The sequence below is a fragment of the Stenella coeruleoalba genome, assembly GCF_951394435.1.
Source record: "Stenella coeruleoalba genome assembly, chromosome: 19".
In the NCBI taxonomy this organism is placed as follows: domain Eukaryota; kingdom Metazoa; phylum Chordata; class Mammalia; order Artiodactyla; family Delphinidae; genus Stenella; species Stenella coeruleoalba.
The window spans coordinates 49,920,603-49,937,670 of record NC_137165.1 but is presented as its reverse complement, the minus strand read 5'-3'; the positions used below and the strand labels follow the sequence as shown (position 1 = coordinate 49,937,670).

General features: G+C 42.1%; 1 protein-coding gene across 2 annotated transcripts in view; it reads left to right on the top strand.

Moving 5' to 3' along the window:
* The window catches only part of RPTOR (regulatory associated protein of MTOR complex 1), a 346,910-nt gene that overhangs the window by 276,374 nt on the left and 53,468 nt on the right, over positions 1 to 17,068 (top strand). Inside the window, exons 14-15 of one of the 2 annotated variants that reach the window (XM_079903606.1) lie at positions 9,709 to 9,786; positions 15,816 to 15,890. In XM_079903606.1, coding sequence (XP_079759732.1) covers positions 9,709 to 9,786; positions 15,816 to 15,890 — 153 coding nt within the window. The remainder of the gene's footprint in view (positions 1 to 9,708; positions 9,787 to 15,815; positions 15,891 to 17,068) is intronic. The other variant, XM_079903605.1, reaches the window with a different exon arrangement.

Sequence of the window (17,068 nt, the reverse complement as noted above, 5' to 3'; positions counted from 1 at the left end):
TCAGTCTTGGAGGAAGCAAGGAGGGGAACTCCAGAAAGAGCTACAGGCTCAGAAGGATCATGTGCCATTTGACTGAAGGGGCAGTGTGCACTGTGGGGGCACTGATGTACAGAGAAGGCGTGCCTCGGGACAAGGAAATCTAATAACAGCACATTAGGAAAGCCCTTTCCTGTCGTCTCAGTGCCCTGATAATCTCCAAGAGATCTGGTCCCAGAGGATCTCTTTTTAAATCACCCATACACCATGTTACTCTACACTTACTGCTACCAAGCAAAATTTACCAGACATGTGAAGAAGGAGGAAAATATGATCCATAATGAAGAGAAAAAGAAAATGAGTCCACTGAAACTTATTCTGAACTCTCACAGATGTTAGAATTAGCAGACAAGGACATTAAAATGGTCATTAGAAGTCTGTTCCATATAAAAAAGCTCCACTGAGACATGGAAAATATTAAAAGGACCCAACTCAAACTTCTAGAAATGAAAACTATGATACGTGACATGAAAAGTATACTAGATGGGATTAACAACCGATTAAATGTTGCAGAAGAAAAATTAGTGAACTTAAAGACATAGTAATAAAAACTCCAAAATGAAGCACAGTGAGAAAAGAAACTTTTATAAAACTAAAGGAACATCTTTGAGTTGTGGGACAACTGCAAGTGACCGAATATATGGGTACTGGGGGCCCCTAACGGGGGATGGCAGAAAAAATATTTGAAGAAATAATGGCTAAGATATTTTCATATTTGATGAAAACTATAAACCCGCAGATCCAGGAAGTTCAACAAACCCCAAACACAAGAAACATGAAGAAAACTACACCAGGGCACCTGATAATCAAATTGCTTAAAAAACAGCAAGTTAAAAAACTCAGAATATAAGCAAGTTGCTGTTTTTTAACAGCAAGTTAAAAAACTCAGACAATAAGAAAAGGAACAAAGAAGCAAAGATAAGGATGACAGCAGATCACTTGTCAGAAACAGTGACCAGAGGAAGACAGTGGGGCTGCATCTTTAAAGTCCTGGAAGAAAAACCATCAACGTAGAATTCTGTACCCAGTGAAAATATCTCTAAAAAATGGAGGCAAAATAAAGACTGTTTAAGACATATAAAACTGAAAGAATTCATCACTCATAGATCCACAGTATAAGCAATGTTAGAGAAAACCCTTTGGGCAAAGGAAAATAATACCTGGAGGAAACATGCATGTACACCATATGGTGAAAAGCACCAGGAAAGAATGCTCCACTGTTAAATGTATGGGGTTTATTTTCCTTGTTATTTAAATCTCTTTAAAAGATAATTGACTGTTTAAACAAAAAGTAATAACAGTGTACTGTGGAGTCTATAGCATATGTAAAAGCAAAATGTATGCTAACAGTAACAAAAAGGTTGGGAAGAGAGAAATTGAGGAAATACTATTGTTAGTTTCTCTTCACTTTATTGAAGTGATATAATATCACCTGAAGGTGAACTGTGATAAAATGTAGTCTGTAAACCTTAAAGTTATCACTAAAAATTTTTTTTACTATAGCCAATTAGCTAACAAAGGAGATAACATGAAATCATAAGTATATACAAGCAACACAAAAGAAAGAAGAAAAGGAGGGAAAGGGAACAAAGAATAGATGAGATAAATACCACAAACATAAGGCAATAGGTTTAAGCATAACCATATCAATAATCACAATGTAGATAGTCTAAATACCCAATTAAAAAGCAGAGAGTGTCAGATTGGATTTAAAAGAAAAAAAGAACAAATTATATGAGCCTAAAAGAAATGCACTTTCAGTGTGAAGACACAAATAGATTAAAAGTAAAAACATATCATGCTACCACTAAGCAAAAGAAGGCAGCAATGCCCCCGTTAATATATCAAAGTAGGTTTCAGGGCAGAGAATATTACCAGAGACACAGAGGTGTTTCCTGACACTAAAGGAGTCTACCCATCGTGAGAATAGAACAGTCTAAATGTTTATTCACCTAATAACAGTATTTCAAAACACATAAAATGAGAACTGGTGGAACTGCAAGGGGAAATAGGTAATCCATAATTACACCTGGAGAATCCAGCACTCTCTTCTCAGTAAATGACAGAACGAGTAGACGGGGAACCAGGGAGGTTCTCTCAGACACTTGAACAACACCATCCACCTGCTGGACGAAACTCCACACAACTGTAAACTACATGTTCTTTCCAAATGCCAGGGACGTACACCAAGATGGACCTCATCCTGCATCGTAGAACAAACCATGACACATTTAAAAGAACTGGAATCTTACACAGCATATTCTACAACCACAGTGGAATCAAATGCAAAATCAAAAGAGGTAATAGGGCAAAAAAAAAAATTTTTTTTTTAAAAAGAGGTAAGGGCTTCCCTGGTGGCACAGTGGTTGAGAGTCCGCCTGCCGATGCAGGGGATACGGGTTCGTGCCCCGGTCCGGGAAGATCCCACATGCCGCAGAGCGGCTGGGCCCGTGAGCCATGGCCACTGAGCCTGCACTCAGCAACAGGAGAGGCCACAACAGTGAGAGGCCTGCATACCGCAAAAAAAAAAAAAAAAAAGGTAATAGGAAAATCAACAACACTTGGAAACTAAACTGCATACTTTTAAATAAATGATTAAAATATTTTAATTATAAAAGTTTAATAAATATAAATATATTGTATAAAATAAAACAATATTAAAGTATAAATGTTATATAAATAAATGTATAAGCAGCATAAATATGTAAAATCATATTTATAATTATAAGTATGTATAAAATAAGTGGGACTGCATCAAACTAAAATCTTCTGCATAACAAACAGTCAACAAAATGAAAAAACAACCTTCAGAATGGAAGAAAATATTTACAAACATCTGATATGGGGTTAATATCCAAAATATACTACTATAAGGAACTCTTGCAATTCAAAAAGAAAAAACCTGATTAAAAAATGGTCAAAGGACCTGAATAGACATTTTTCCAAAGAAGACATACAGCTGGCCAAAGGGCACATGAAAAAGTGCTCAACATCACTAATCATCAGGGAAATGAAAATCAAAACCACAATGAGGTATCACCTCATACCTGTCAGAATGACTGTTGTCAAAAAGACAAGAGATAACAAGTTCTGGCAAGGGTGTGGAGAAAATAAGGGTGTGGAACGCTTGTGCACTTTTGGTATGAATGTAAATTGGTGCTGCCACTATGGAAAATAACATGGAAGTTCTCAAAAATTTAAAAATGGAACTACCATACAATCCAGCAATCTCACTAATGGGTGTATATCCAAAGGAAATGAAGTCGGTAGTATCTCAAAGAGATACCTGCACACCCAAGTTAGTTGTAGCATTATTCACAATAGCCAAGATGTGGAAACAACCTAAGTGTCCATCATCAGATGAATGAATAAAGAAAATGTCACACACAAACACACACACAGTGGAATATTATTTAGCCATAAAAAGGAGGGGGAGATCCTGCCATTCATGACAACATGGTTGAACCTGGAGGACATTGTGCTAAGTGAAATAAGCCAGACAAGAGAAAGACAAATGTATGATCTCATTCATTTGTGGAATCTTAAAAAAGTCAACTCGTAGAAACAGAGTAGAATGGTTTTTGTCAGGGGCTGGGGAGTGGGGGAAATGAGAAGATATTGGTCAAAGAGGACAAACTTCCAGCTATAAGATAAATAAGTTCTGGGGATCTAATGTACAGCATGGTGACTAGTTAACAATACTGTATTGTATACTTGAAAGTTGGTAAGAGAGTAGATTTTAAGTGCTCTTCTCACTCTAAGAAAAAAGAAGGTAACTATGTGAGGTGATGGATGTATTAACTCTATTGTGATAATCATTTCACAATACATACTTTAACCATGACATTTTACACCTTAAATATATACATTTTTGTTAATTATACCTCAGTAAATCTGGGAGAATATTTATGTATATTTTATAATGTAATTGATATTTATATACTTTAGTATAATTTGTATATAATTATAAATATTTATAATCATATAAACATTTATATTAATATGTAAAATAATGAAATAAAACTTTTTAAAATAATTTTTTTCAAAAAGGAGGTCTCAAGGGAAGTAAAAAGTACCTTAAACTGAATAAAAATGAATATACAACATATCAAAACCTGTGGGACACAGCTGAGCAGTGCTGAGAGGGAAACTTCTAGAACTAAATGCATACAATAGAAAAGAAGAAAGACAACATTTAGGCAAAAACACAAGGTACAAAGTGATACATAGCCAGGAAAAATATGGGTTATCTTCACTAATCATATTAATTACATAAAGATCAAATATCTACCTTTCTTGGTCCTGTGCAGATATGACTTTAGACAGATCTAATCTTTCTTCTGATATTTTTCACATACTCTTTTAGGCAGACACAGGGAATAATACACAATTCTGTGTCATAAAAATTATTCCAGAATCTTTCAAGGGAAGAACTCCTCGTGAACATAATTTTTTAAATGATAAATATGGAAGATTATAATTACTTATAGTCCTGTAAAGGTAATAAAGAAAGGTTTCAGGGACTTCCCTGGTGGTATAGTGGTTAAGACTCCACACTCCCAATGCAGGGGGCCTGGGTTCGATCCCCGGTCAGGGAACTAGTTCCCGCAAGCATGCTGCAACTAAGGAGCCCATGTGCCACAACTAAGGAGCCTGCCTGCCGCAACTAAGACCCGGTGCAACCAAATAAATAAATAAATGTTAATTCCCCTATTAAAAAAGAAGAAGAAGAAAGGTTTCAAATCACTGACTTCAGCTTCAACCTGAAGATGTTAGTAAAAGAAAAGCAGATTAAACCCAAAGTAGGTAGGAGAAAGGAAATAATAAAGATCACAGTGGAGATCAATGCAAAAGAGAACAGAAAAGCAGTAGAGAAAATCCACTCAACCAAAGGCTGGTTCTTTGAGCAGATCAATAACTGCTCAGACTGATAAGGAAACAGAAGACACAAAACCCCAAATCAGGAATGAGAGAAGTGGCATCACTGAAGGTTCTGGAGACACTGAAGGGATAGTGAGGGAATTTATAGACAACTTGATGCCCAAGCTTTTGATAACTTTGATGAAATTAATTCTTTGAATGACACAAGCTGCTCACTTAAGAAGATATATAATCTGAATAGCACTGTATCAATTTTTAAAATTGTATTTGTGGTTAAAAACTTTCCTGCAAAGAAAGCTCCAGGTCCAGATGGCTTCACTGGTGAATTCTGCCCAAATGTTAATGAAGAAATATACAGATGGGAAACAAGCATCTTCCCATATCATCCTATGATACTTGCTTTGCGCTGATACCAAAAACCAGACAAGAAAACTACAGACCAGTGTCCTTGGTGAAGATAGATGCAAAAATTGTAAACCAAAATTTAGCAAATCAAATTCAACAATATATAAAAAGGATAGTACATCATGACCTTGAAGGACTTATTTCAGGAATGTAAAGTTTTTAAAGATTGAAAAACCAATGTAATTTATCATATTAGCAGAAGAAAACCCATATTATTATCTCAATAGACAGAAAGAAAGCATTTGACAAAAACTAAAATCTATTCCTGATTTTAAAAAAAACACCTCTCAGAAAACCAATAAGGGAACTTCATCAGCATGAAGAATAGCATCTACAAAAAATGCTACAGCCAACATCACACCTAGTGGTAAAAGTCTGAACACTAAGATCAGGAGCAAAACCAGGGCATCTGCCCTCATCACTTCTCTTCCAATTTTTGCTGGAAGTTCTAGGTAGTTCAATGAGGCAAGAAAAAAAACATCCAGTTTGGAGAGAAAGATGTATAACTGTCTTTATTTTCAAACAGCACAATTCTCTGTGTAGAAAATCTGACTGAATCTACAAACAAATACTAGAACTAATAAGTGACCTTAGTAACATTGCAAATTATAAGATCAATACCCCAAAATGAGTCTTATTTATATACACTATTAACCAATTTATACAAACTGTTAAGAACATTTACAATGGTATCAAAAATATGAAATACTTAGGGATAAATTCTGGCAAAGATATGCAAGACATACACTGAAAACTACAAACTATTGGTAAGAGAAATTAGAGAAAATCTAATAAATGGAGAGATATTCAATTATCATGAGTCCTGATCTTAAAATCCATATGGAAAAGCAAAGGACCTAGAATAGCCAAAACAACTTAAAAAAAAAAAATTTTAAGGACAACTACTACCTGATTTCAAGGCTTATCATAAATCTACAGCAATTAAGACTGTAGAAGTGGCATCAAAATGTGCAAAATATCAATGGAACAGAATAGAAAGTCAAGAAATAGACTCACACATATACGGACGACTAATTTTTGAAGTTACAAAGACAGTTCAACTCAGTGGAGTTAGAGATAGTCTTTTCAACATGTGGTGCTGGGGCCATTGGACATCCATCTGCAAAAGTGAACCACAATCTACACCATGTACCATGACAAAAATTAATTCAAAATGGGAAAATATTTGTGAATCATTAATTTGATTAAAAACTTGAAGTGAGAATATGTAAAGCACTCTCAAAATTCTATATGAAAAGAAACACGCAAACCAAAAAAATGGGCAAAAGCTTTGAACATACACTTCATTAAAGAAGTATGATGGCAGATAAGCACATGAAAAGGTGCTGAACATCATTCATCACCAGAGAAATACAAAGTTAAAACCGCAGTCAGATACCACCACATACCTATCAGAATGTCTGAAATGAAAAAGACTGATAGTATCAAGTGTGGGCTGGGATTTGGAGGAACTGAAACTCTCATAAATTGTGTTCGGAATGCAAATGGCACAACCACCCTGGGAGGTTTCTTCACAGTTTTTTATAAAGATTAACATACATACTCAACCATCGAATCCAGTCATCTTACTCATAGATAGTCACCCAAGAGAAATGAAAGCATATGTCCAGACAAAAACTTCTACATGAATGTTTATAGCAGATTTATTTGTAACAGCCAAAAACTGGACATAGCCTGAATGTCCATCAACAGGTGGATGAATAAGCAAATGGTGATTTACCCATACAATGGAATACTACTCAGCAATAAAAAAGGGTAAACTAATCCCCAAATAATTATGCTGTGTAAAAGGATACATGTTGTATTATTCCATTTAAACAAAATTCTAGAAAATGCAAACTATAGCCACAGAAAGCAGATTAGTGGAATAGGAGGAAGGATTCCAAAGGGCATAAGGAAACTTTTCAGGAGATAGCTTAATTACCTTGCTTGTAGGCATGGCTTCACAGGTGTAAACATACATCCAATATTGTCAAATTATATAGTTTAAATATGTGCAGGTTTTTGTATATCACTTATACCTGAATAGAGCTGTTAAAAAATTCAAATTGTAGAATAGTCCACAAAAAAACTGTAATTGTCCTATCTAGATTTTCAATTCAAGAAAGACCAAAAAATGTGGGGAAAATTGTTCCAGATTAAGACTAATGTTGCATGACAACTAAGGGCAGGTTCTGACTGGATCCTGGATCAAAAACCAAAGGCTATAAAGGACATTATTTGAACAATTGGGAGAAATTTGAATAAGGACTGAATATCAGATAATAATATTGTATCAATGTTAAATTTCTTGAGTGTGATCATGGTTTTGTGGTTATGTAAGATAATGTCCTTTTTCTTAAGAAAATTTCCAGGCAAAATGTCATGCTATCTGCAGCTTTCAAAAAGTGCAGAAAAATACAGGGGAAAGGAAAGGGAGAAGCAAATGCAGCAGAATATTTTTTATTAACTGTCCTTCAGGTTGTGTGATGGAATCAGCCATCAAAAGCAACATTACACGTAGATGAGAGAGTCCAGAGAATGTGGCAAAATCTACCCTACTCTGGGAGGATGGCGGTGGTTGTCTTTTAATAAATACCTTAAGTTGTTTGTTATCATTTGTTTCTCTGCTAATTAACAAGATTAAGAGAGGGGAGGGACTTCCCTGGTGGCTCAGTTGTTAAGAATCCACCTGCCAATGCTGAGCCTGCACTCTAGAGCCCACGAGCCACAACTACTGAGCCTGCATGCCGCAACTACTGAAACCCGCGCCCTAGAGCCTGTGCTCCACAACGAGGGAAGCCACCACAGTGAGAAGCCCACGCACTGCAATGAAGAGTAGCTCCCCCTTGCCGCAACCAGAGAAAGCCCGCGAGCAGCAACGAAGACCCAACGCAGACAAAAATAAAATAAATAAATACATTTATAAAAAAAAGAGAGGGGAGACAGTTAGAGATTTCTATAAGCTAGGTTCCAGTTAATAGAGGTTTTTTCATAGACACAGCTAATATGTAATTCAGGCAGACCTTCCCTAGTTACAGCTGATAAAGTTTTATTTATAGTGCCACCAGGGGATTCCAAGGGCACAGTGTCACTGAATTTGGAAAAACATTGTGTGTCAGTATAGAGGAAGTACATCCAGATGTGGGGACACAAAGAGCTTCACTGTGTGTGCCAGCTATCCCAGTCCCAAGAAGGAACACATTGTGTGAGTGAAAAGCAGATCAGAGATTAGTGGAGTTTAATTTCTGTAGCCCCCCGCCCCGTCCTCCCCACATCTGTGCTAGTTCTCCTTCTCAGTCTCAAAACTTCTGCTGTTTTCTCTGCATAGTGATTTTATCCCAGCTCACTGACTCTGACGTTCACAGCCTCTCTTCCTGCACCTGTATCCCCCCTTTCCCCCCCACCCCGCTGCCAGCTCACAGTTGAAAAAGTGAGCAGGGTTAACTTCCTCTCCCATCCAAATATGATTCACATCACCCAAATTGGAGTGTGATCAGGTGGGCCAGAGGATCTGCCATCCAGAACCTGCTTTCTTTTTTTTTTAATTAATTAGTTTATTTATTTATTTTGGGCTGTGTTGGGTCTTTGTTGCTGCACGTGGGCTTTCTCTAGTTGCGGCGAGCGGGGGTTACTTTCGTTGTGGTGCGCAGGCTTCTCATCGCGGTGTCTTCTCGTTGCAGAGCACGGGCTCTAGGCATGTGAGCTTCAGTAGTTGTGGCACATGGGCTCAGTAGTTGTGGCTCGCGGGCTCTAGAGCACAGGCTCAATAGTTGCAGCGCACAGGCTTAGTTGCTCCACGGCACGTGGGATCTTCCCAGACCAGGGCTGGAACCCATGTACCCTGCATTGGCAAGCGGATTCTTAACCACTGCGCCACCAGGGAAGCCCCTGGAACCTGCTTTCTTAATGGTCCAATCACGGAAGGCAGGGCAGCCCATGGGGCTGGTCCTATGACAACCCGGGGCAAACGTACCTCCTGTGCTGGGAGTTTGTGTCCTGAATGCCTTGTTCTAAACAGTTTTCATTTTAATAAGATATTTTTTTAATCATAATTTTATATTTACAGAAAACGTAAGACAATAGTAAATAGAGTTCCCGTATGTCCCACACCCAGTTTCCCCTGTTGTCAATACCTTACATTAACATGGTACAGCTTGGTAAGAAAGTGGCGGCCTCCTATAGGGCCCATGCCAATGAGCAGTTGCCAGAGCTGCCACTGCCAGTACCCCTGTCTCCATAGTGAGCCATAGCTGCCCCCTGCCTCCCAGGGGACCCTCCAACACTAGCAGGAAGGAAGGAAGGGATCATCTACGATCCCCTACCATGGATTCTCTGGGACAACAAAAATGTCCCTTATTTGTAAAGAAGCCTTGGAATTTCCAGGAGAAGATGGAAAGCATGGATCAGAGAAGGATGAGCAACTCTCCCAAGTTCACTCTGCTGACTGGTGATCAGATCTGGGTAAGAATTCCCATCTTCATTCAAAACTCAGAGCCCTTCTATATACCATACCACAGCGGGGCATATGCAGTCCATTCATCGATGAAATTCCCATTTTTTGATTATTCACCTTTGATTATTCCACTGTAACTTCCTTTCTAATGACTAACAGTTTAAAAGGAGTACCAAAAGTCTACTTTTCACTGAAATTCTGTATTTTTAGATAAGCCCGAGGACTTGGGATTCAGTGTGAAAAAGAAATAAAAGAAGCTGTTCCATTAAAAAAACAACAGAGCTTCCCTGGTGGCGCAGTGGTTGAGAGTCCACCTGCCGATGCAGGGGACACGGGTTCGTGCCCCGGTCCGGGAAGATCCCACATGCCGCGGAGCGGCTGGGCCGTGAGCCATGGCCGCTGAGCCTGCACGTCCGGAGCCTGTGCTCCGCAACGGGAGAGGCCACAACAGTGAGAGGCCCACGTACCGCAAAAACAAAAACAACAACAACAACAGCAAAACATGGTACATTTTTTACAACTAAGGAGTCGATGTTGATACATTGTCATTAACTAAAGTCTACACTATTCAGCTTTCCTCAGTTTTAACCTCATGCCCTGCTGTTGCTCCAGGACCTCTCTCGGACCCCACATGGCAGTCATCACATCTCCTCTGCCTGCTCTTGACTGGACGGTCTCTCAGACTTTCCTGATTTGAATGACCCCGACGGTTTAGAGGAGGCCTGGGCAGGGATGTGCAGACTGTCCCTCTGCTGGTTTGTCTGATGTTTTTCTCATTGTTAGTCTGGGCTTGTGGGTTTGGGGGAGGGAGACCACAGAGGGAAAGTGCCCTTCTCATCACATCCCATCAGGCATCAGGGTCCATACTCTCAACATGACTCCTCACTGTGGCTGGGCTCTTGGTCACCTGGTTGAGGTGTCCCTTGGTCACCTGGCTGAGGTGTGTCTGTCAGGTGACACTGCTGGGAAGTTCCTCTTTCTCCCCTTTCCATCCTGTTCTCTTTGGGGTGCCATCACTGTGATGCGCTGAGTTTTTTGTTTTTTTTTTTTTTTTGCATGACCTGCTTTATGTCTGTTGTTGACCACTGTTCCTTTATTCACCTTCATGATCTGTTTAAAAACTGAATCTCATTTTTTAATAAATTTATTTATTTGTTTTTATTTATTTTTGGCTGCATTGGGTCTTCGTTGCTGTGCGTGGGCTTTCTCTCTTTTCAGCAAGCAGGGGCTACTCTTCCTTGTGGTGTTCAGGCTTCTCATGGTGGTGGCTTCTCTCGTTGCGGAGCACGGGCTCTAGGCGCACAGGCTTCAGTAGTTGTGGCACATGAGCTCAGTAGTTGTGGCTCGCAGGCTCTAGGGCGCAGGCTCAATAGTTTTGGCACACGGGTTTAGTTGCTCCATGGCATGTGGGATCTTCCCAGACCAGGGCTGGAACCCGCATCCCTAGCATTGGCACGCAGATTCTTAACCACTGCGCCACCAGAGAAGTCCCATGAATCTCATTCTTTTAATTTCTTTTATTTATTATTCATTGAGTCTGATTTTATAAGGCTTAGTATTGGAATTGTTTTGTTTTGCATTTCTGGGACTTTCTAATATTCCTTCTCTCAGTTTGCCCCCTATTGAGCCAACTGTCCAGCTGTCCCATCTTGCAACTACCTGCAAATGGACAAAGGGACTGATTCGCTATCACCACGAACTGTCTTGTCAGTCACACAGTGTTGAGTGGCAGCCAGGCCTGGCTTCCTGTGAAACTCCCACCCAAAGTCTGCCTTGCTGTGGGCACTTCCCACCTCCTCATTTTAATGTAAATAACTTAATTGCATTGATGGTCCATTTAATTTCTAAACTATAGGTTTTAGAACACAAAACAAAATCACAGCGTTGGAGAACACAGTTTGCAGAGACCCATGTTTACCCAGAAGCTGTAGTCAGCAAGGCTGTGCTGTGTGAGTGATTCCGGGTGTTGTTTTTATTTTTTGGTAAAATAGAACTGTTGTGCAGAATGGCCTCTTCTTAGCCGTCATTCTGGTTAAATGAGGTGGCTGCTTTTCAGAAGTGCTGGGAGTGGGTTTTACTCTGGAGAGAGGTTCAGATCCACCCTCCTGGGGTCCCTGTAAAACTGTGGGCTAGCAAAGCAGAGACCTCACCCCTGCCACGTCCAGACAGGTCTGCCTGTCCCAACACTGGTTTAGCCTCCAGGACCACCCACCTGGGAGGAGGCCAGGCCCTGCTAGACGTGCACATTGATGATGATGACAGGCCAGGTTGCGGCTGGGTATGTATGTGTCTGTCTGGCTGGCTGGCAGGAGGGATGGAGGGAGGCAGTTGTTCAAATGCCTGTACTTGCCAAGAGTGAAGTGAAAAGCTGAAGGAGGATGCAGGAGGCTTTTACCTGCCCTCCCCACACAGGCCACTCGGCCCCACACAGGCAGATTGGACTGGGTGCTGCCAGGGAGGTGACAGATCACACTTTCGCAGGATGAATGGGTGCGGTGACTCAGGCTGCAGGGGACTTCCCGGTGCATCAGTCCGTCACCGAGGGCAATCCAGAGGCTGAAGGGCCGCGTGATTAATTGTCAGGCTGTGCTGACTCACTAGCTCTGCAGTGCTGATTCCATTTGGGGTTGGGAGAGGTGGGCAGGGGCTACTCAGCCAGAGACCGTAGCCCACACGACCAGGTCTCGGAAGTTTTATAGAAGGGCAACCACAGTTTGGATGTGTGGAGAATAAATAAGAAACTAGTAAAGAGATTACATATAGCAGTGGAAGAGATTTTTTTAAAAACCCCCATCTAATTTAATATTAATTTTCATTTTGTATCCAGATGTCACATTTTCTACATTTAAGATATGATCATACTGACTCCGCCACCCCTTACAGGGACAGGGGATGGACGAAAGCTTCTCAATCTATACCTTTCTGTAGCATTTTGATTTTGAGCCTTGAAATACATTTACAAATTTTGTTCTGTTTTGGCTGCACCAAGCAGCTTGTGGTATCTTAGTTCCCCGACCAGGGATTGAACCCGGGCCCACGACAGTGAAAGCACCAAGTCCTAACCTCTGGGTCACCAGGGAAGTCCCTGCATTTACAAATTTTAGAACACATACAGAAAAGTAGATGGACGGCATAAAAGCATTCATGTATCCCAGTGATTTTCCCACTGATATCAGTTATTTCAGCATTCACGGTGTCTATTCATTCTGAAGTTTACCTTCAACACAAGAGCATCTGACGAGAATATTTAAAGTAATAAACCATTTGTTGGAAAATGAAAACCTGTACGTATTTAACTATCTTGCTACACTTGGCAAGTGGGAAGGCCGTTGTGCCGAGGCTTTGAAGCGTGCAGAGGGACGTGCGTCTTTAACTGCCTGTGACTGTGCTTTTGGGTTTGTGAAGGACAGTGAGCTCTTGTGAGCAGTGAGCAGAATCCCTGCTCTGGGATTATTTTCTCAGGCGCTACTAGTTTTATGGCCACGTGCCGTTGTTAAAACTCTGGATGTATAAACAGTCCAGCATAGTCCTACATCTGTCTCCAGACGATTCTAATGTTCTGGTAGCAGTGGGTCAAGGTGCACTCCGGTGTCGCTGTCTCTTGTGTGAACCCGGCTTACCTCTCCGGCATCCTTTCCTCATCCTGAGGAGTGAACTCTGCGACCCGAGGACAGGAAACAGGACCCTCCCTCTGTGTGATTTTCTCCATATTCACATCAGAACATGAGTGGCTGTGTCCACTGGCGACACTGCTCAGGACTGTCCTGCCGATTGCGCCTCATTTGATGCATCATGCCTGGTGGTCTGTTGGTCTGTGCTCAGTTTGTGTCTTCCCGCTCCCCAGGAAACAGACTTTATAGTCTGCATTAAGGAGAATGAAGGTGGGCTCTCCCCCACAGCATCCTTTGCCAGAATATTCCGAGGGGGAGCATCTGCCCTCCCCCGGTGAACTTACCCTTGCAGAAGCCAGGGTCTCTGGTCGGACTTGTCCTGGTCTCTGCCCCCTCCTGAGAGGGATCTGCTTGCAAACTGCATCTTCAGCTGCTGCCACAAGGAACTATGTGCTTGCTTCCCCTTCTGCTTTTCTCCTCTTCCTTGCCTCCCTCCCTTTTCCCCATGTTAAAAATATAATTCCATGAAATCCCTGAGACAGAAGCATCAGAGCTGTTGGGTGTGTAGTGGGGGAGGGGCTTGCTTAGGAAACACCATTTCATAGTCGTGCTCTTCCTCGCCTCCCCCCTCTTTCTACCCCGGCCTTAATATGTCAAATCTGTAGCTTGATCTGGGGGAAAGCAGACACAAGAGGGGACCCTTGGAAAGCGGCTGTGTGGAGGAGTCTGGGCTGCCAGAGCCCTGCATCTCTCTGGGAGCTTTCCACTGGCCTGTGTGTGCACTGCATCTGTGGCCTGCATTTCTGGGCCTTTGTAGTTTCAAGGACTGTTTTCTCTTCCTTATAAGGAGGTAATTGGCCAAGTCAAGAGGGCAAGCAGGTGCCTGGTGGCCTGTGTCCCAGCATCCTCAGAAGTCAGAGCCCTGCAAGTCCCTGGCTCCCCGGTCGCGGACAGGGCTGGGATGGCTGATGGGGTGATTCTTCTAAACCAGTTCATAAAGGACACCTGCTGAGACCTGAGAGTGAGGATGGACAGGACCAGAGAGCATTATTGTGGTTCCCACCTGCATGGCAGCCTCGTCTAGACAGAGGTCTTTCAACATGGACAAGATAATTGCCGTTTCCGATACTGAAGACGTATTAAAGTTATAGCTTCACATACTCCCACAGGTGCCTCAGCTTCCGAATTAGCAGGATATGACTTAGTGACACGTCGTTTACTCTATGATGAGACATGTGCTATGAGCTTAGCTGTAAATGTGTGGGCCTGGATTTGACTTGTGGAATCTCTGGTTTCAAATCAAAGGACATTGGCTTCATTCTTAGATGCAGGCGCCTAAGCCTTGTCGCTGGACACGGGCACTGCACTACAGGCACCAAATGAGTGCTCCCTCCCAGCCCCTTCTGGACGAGTCTCTGCAGAGGGCATCACGCTGATGCCTTTTAGTCCATTTGTCAAAACCTTCATTCAAAGTGAGGCATCCCTTATGGGAGCGACTTGAAAGCTGCATGCTTTATTGGCTTCCCTGGCTCTTGGGGATTATTATCCTGCTAACCCGAGCCCCTGGTGCCCCTGCTTCCTGACCACCCCCTCCATCTCGCTCAATTACCACTTAAACAGCTGAGTCCAGTCGCCACCTTATTAGTTTATTGATGTGAGGAAGAAACACCTCATTATCAAAGCACCCTGAGAAGTGGGCCAGCGTGGGAGAGAGGGGATCAGGGCTCCGGGCTGCAGTAAACAGCAGGTTCTGTCTGCAAAATCGCCCTGCCCCTGAGAGGGCTTCACACAGGGCGTGCCCCTGAGCCAGCAGTGCCCTGCAGAGGTAGAGATGTATTGCAGTGCATAACTTTCTCCTTTTATTCTCAGAAACTCAGATCTTAAAATTCCGGTTCTCTCTTCTTGAATGGCCTTTTTCCCCTAGAGTGGAGCATGCTGGGAGCTGATGGAATTCAATGTCTCCCTGTGGACACGTTACCCTAAATCACAAAGCAGTTTTTCTGGGTATTGATCCAGGGCACGTCCCAGCTTGAAAGGCGCAAGGAGAGGCACGTGGGCCCCGGGCTGACGCGGGAGGGAGGACGTGTGCGGAGGCTGCAGGATGCAGACGGTCTCCAAAGGAGCCATCCAGCAGCCAGGGCGCCCCCATTCAGCAGGTACCCAGAAGATGGTTTCGAGAACGCCTTGGAGCTGCTGCACTTCTGAGAGTGTGTGAGATGCCAGCCCTTTTCCCACAGCCAAGGAAAAATGTGTCTCCACACAGCCGTCGGAATTATTTTTTCAGATGAAAATTGGACTTGAGAGGAGAAAATGATTAAGGCATAAAATATTCATTGCACATTCGTTTGTTCACACATCCCAAGAAGAAAAAGAAGTCCCTTCCCGGAATTGCACTCACTGTTTCTCCTGTGTCTCTCTCTCCCCAGTCGTGCCAAGCTGACCTGGTGAAGGACAACGGCCACAAGTACTTCCTTTCGGTCTTGGCAGATCCGTACATGCCAGTAAGGACCAGCTCTGGTGACGCGTCTCCCGGGGACTCTGGGGAAGGTTACTCCACGCAGAGGGGCCGGCAGGGTGGCGGGAGGGGGTCCGCTTTCACCCCGGCTCTGCCTCACTCAGACGGTGCCCTTTGCTTCCCGTCATATTTCAGTAGCTGCTTCCCTGAGTAAAGAGTTACAGTGAAACTTGACACACAGGCTGTATTTTTGTTTACAGTGAGTCCATTTTCCGAGCACATCTTTGTAGTGAAGTAGAATCCACTCTGCCTCACACCCTGTCAGCCAAGTTAGATCAATGAGTACTTGTACATCCATAATATGGCAGTTCCTTTGCCCAGTGCAGGTTCTGGACATGACAGGAGGCTGTTACACCTTCTCAATCAGGAAGGAAAGCCGGGGAGGGGGGCGGGAAGGTGGAAAGAAGAGATTGAAAGTTTAAATTTTAAATATATTTTATTGTATTAAGTTGTTTAAAAATTAGTAATCCATAAATAGCATATAGAATAACTTCCTATAAGTGTTTTTTTAATTAATTTCTATGTTCCCTACCTCTAACTCCTAGCATAGTAAAAAGAACAAAATAGACACCCTAAATAATTACTTAATATAACTTATTTTTATCAGAATGTTTAATTAAGTCTAACAGCTTGTTCACACAGTCTTAGGTGGCTTTGGTTGTGTAAAGGAACTTTTGTGTGTAAATTCACCCTCTAGTTGGTTTTCTGAACTAAATGACAATAATAAAAAAACAAACACATTTTTCAAAATACAGAAAACGTCAAAAACAGGATTGTTATGAAAGGTAAGTAGAACTTGTGTTTTAACTGAAGTGTGGTTTTTAAACATTATCATAGGCAGTTAAAGTTTAGACTTTATACAAATGTTGGAAATAATCACTTCCCTGTTCTTCAGGGTAAGATACAAATCAAACAAATAAGACATCTAAGCTGATAAAATGCAGTAAAGTGGTGAGCGAAGCCAGCACAAGTGGGCCCCACTTCAACTACAAACACATTGAAGATTTGAGGACATAGATGTGAAAGAAAGGAAAGGAAATCTCCAAATGCCAAAAACCGATGTCAGAGGAGGGGCACGGTGGGACTCACAGGCAGACCTCACAGTGACCCTGGCGCTCCACGCGCGTGCAGCCTCAAGTCTGCATGGAGGACACGGGCCTGTGG